Source organism: Hippoglossus stenolepis, chromosome 22 (assembly GCF_022539355.2).
Source record: "Hippoglossus stenolepis isolate QCI-W04-F060 chromosome 22, HSTE1.2, whole genome shotgun sequence".
NCBI lineage: Eukaryota > Metazoa > Chordata > Actinopteri > Pleuronectiformes > Pleuronectidae > Hippoglossus > Hippoglossus stenolepis.
The window spans coordinates 15,212,343-15,214,646 of NC_061504.1; the positions used below are offsets into that span (position 1 = coordinate 15,212,343).

General features: G+C 48.7%; 1 protein-coding gene across 1 annotated transcript; it reads right to left on the reverse strand.

Annotated features, from left to right (window-relative positions):
* Positions 1 to 624: 624 nt before the first annotated feature.
* myf6 (myogenic factor 6) lies at positions 625 to 2,059 on the reverse strand. Its single transcript, XM_035148100.2, has 3 exons — positions 1,489 to 2,059; positions 1,073 to 1,169; positions 625 to 989 (listed from the first exon to the last, which is right to left on the reverse strand). Exons 1-3 carry the CDS (start codon positions 2,053 to 2,055, stop codon positions 886 to 888), a joined length of 768 nt encoding a protein of 255 aa, XP_035003991.2. The 5' UTR covers positions 2,056 to 2,059; the 3' UTR covers positions 625 to 885.
* Between the last annotated feature and the right edge of the window lie 245 nt (positions 2,060 to 2,304).

Consider the following 2,304-nt stretch of genomic DNA (forward strand, 5'->3'; position numbering starts at 1 on the left):
TAATGGCCGTGAGTGTTGTGGGGACCTGGACCTGGAGCTCGAGGCCGAGCATCACAACGTTCTCACTCGAGAACAGCGTCTCCTAAATAAAACCATCGCTGTCCACGGGAGCGTTTTTTTGGCTCCGTACCAGTTTGGATCTCCGACCATTTTTAAAGGATTTGCGAGAACAATAGCTCGTCTCCAACACATGTTGCATCACTGTAAAATTTATTTTAACTGCACAACAGCTGTCAGCAAAGAAAACAGGGTCAGCAACGCTTGTAATTGATTCTCCATGTCACGTTCTACACTGGTAACTGAGGCTAGTGTTGGGAAATCATGGAAGGTGACGTCGTGACTGAAAAGACCCAATCAGCAAGCGGCTGGGAGGGTCTACGTCATCGTTTTCCAAACATCGCAGTTCTCAGACTCAAACGCAGCCCTGGAGTTTTCAAACTTGTCCGTATTAGCGGCTCTAAAACTCAGGAGTAGTGTGGACGGAAGGCGTATCCGTAGCCGAGTTGAAATGAAAACGTAGTCGTGTGGATGTCGCCTGAATCGCCTGTCTTATACGATACAAACAGTGAGGTGGATGAAAATGAACTTTCCTACATGCCCCTGAAAAATGAGGATAATAGTCGATTGCTGAAATGGAAAAAGTTTATTTTCACGCTCAGTTATGTACAAATATTTAAATACAATATGAATTTTTCTGCCTTTTAATACAAAATAAATTAATCTAAAATGTCTCATTCTTATAAAATATGTACAAAGTTGCTGCTCCTGCTGAAAAAAAACGAAGACTCCGTCACAAACAGGAGCCAGAACGGCCGACTCGTGGAAACGATAATGGAAGTTTTTTAAATTTGAAATGTTGGTATAAAGGTCGGCGGCGGCGATGCCTCAGTTTTCCAGGACGCTGGAGCTGATCTTCTCGTCGTGGGAGATGCTGTCCACGATGGAGGACAGACGCAGGAGGCTGGAGGAACCCGAGGACCCGCCGGTTCCTGTGACACAAAACAAACTGACCTCTAGTCCCCACTTGACCACTGCGTTTCCTGTCGGCCGTAAAGAAGAAAGACAGCTTTACCTTCTCTCAGTGCTGTCATTGCCGCGGCGGTGGAATGGTCAGCAGAGGTCAGCCAGGCCTCAGAGGACTTTTTCCAGAGGTACGGCTGACCGGCGGCCTGAGCAGGAACACACGTCACACATCATCACACAAGTTCTCATGCATGCACTTTGCAGAAGAGCACTTCTTCAAGATCACAGGGGAAATATGCATAGATATATATATATATCAGGGATTTCATTATTGAATATCCTGCTGTAAAAACCCTGTTGAAATAAGAATATCACAGAGACACTGGGAGATAAACACATCAGAAAACCATAATAGGCACCACAGACCATATTCCAGCTGGGAGTTCATTATTAAATCATCTTAATGTTCCTATACAACCATCTGAATATCACCAGTTATACCAAGGGGGGACTTTATGAGCTTACACTGTGTTCTTTAGAGTTTAGTGTTGATCCGTGTTGGGGTTTCTCCTCCTGCTCATCCAGTGTTTGCAGCAGCTCCTGCAGCCGCTCGATGTAGCTGATGGCGCTGCGTAAAATCTCCACCTTGGGCAGCCTCTGGTTGGGGTTGGCCACGGTTTTCCTCTTCAGCGCCTCGAAGGCCTCGTTGATCTTCTTCAGCCTCCTCCTCTCCCTCAGCGTGGCCGCCTTGCGCCGGTCCGGGGGCGCGGACCGCCTCTTGCAGACCTTGCAGGCCCACATGAGGCACTGGCCCTCGCAGTGCGCGCGGAGCCCCGGCGGCGCGAGGACGTGTTCCTCCCCGCTGCTCTCCGCCCCGGTCTCCGACGGAATATTATGGTCCTGGCCCGGAGACAGCGGGCTGTCGTCGCCGTTGTACAAGGGGGACACCCCCGCCATGTCCAGGTGCTGCAGTGGTCCATGATCCCCCTCCTCCAAATAACGCAAATCACTGAAAAGATAAGTGTTGGTCTCAAAAAGGTCCATCATATTGTTGCGCCCCTCTCCCTTGTTTTGACAGAGGGACTGTGGCATTTAAATAGAGCAGCAGGGACACAAGTCACCAGGCTTATATATAGAATGTGAAACTCTATCCAACAGTTTGGCTGCCACGCTGCATCAAGCATCTTCCTTTTCAATGGCTCTTTACTACCCACTGACTTGGTGTGTATGGGAAATAAATATGTGCATTAAGAACTCCAGAGGTATCGAAGTGTCACCTCGGGTTTCAGGACAGGTGCTTTAGAGGTCTGCGTAAAGTCCAGCACATAAACAGGAAGCACT

Bases quoted from the DNA above. Each gene is read 5' to 3' on its own strand.
- myf6 (XM_035148100.2), bottom strand. From the start codon at position 2,055: ATGCCACAGTCCCTCTGTCAAAACAAGGGAGAGGGGCGCAACAATATG. The intron at 1,170-1,488 runs GTAAGCTCATAA...GTTCCTGCTCAG, and splicing joins TAAACTCTAAAGAACACAGT to GCCGCCGGTCAGCCGTACCT. The intron at 990-1,072 runs GTAAAGCTGTCT...TTTGTGTCACAG, and splicing joins AATGACAGCACTGAGAGAAG to GAACCGGCGGGTCCTCGGGT.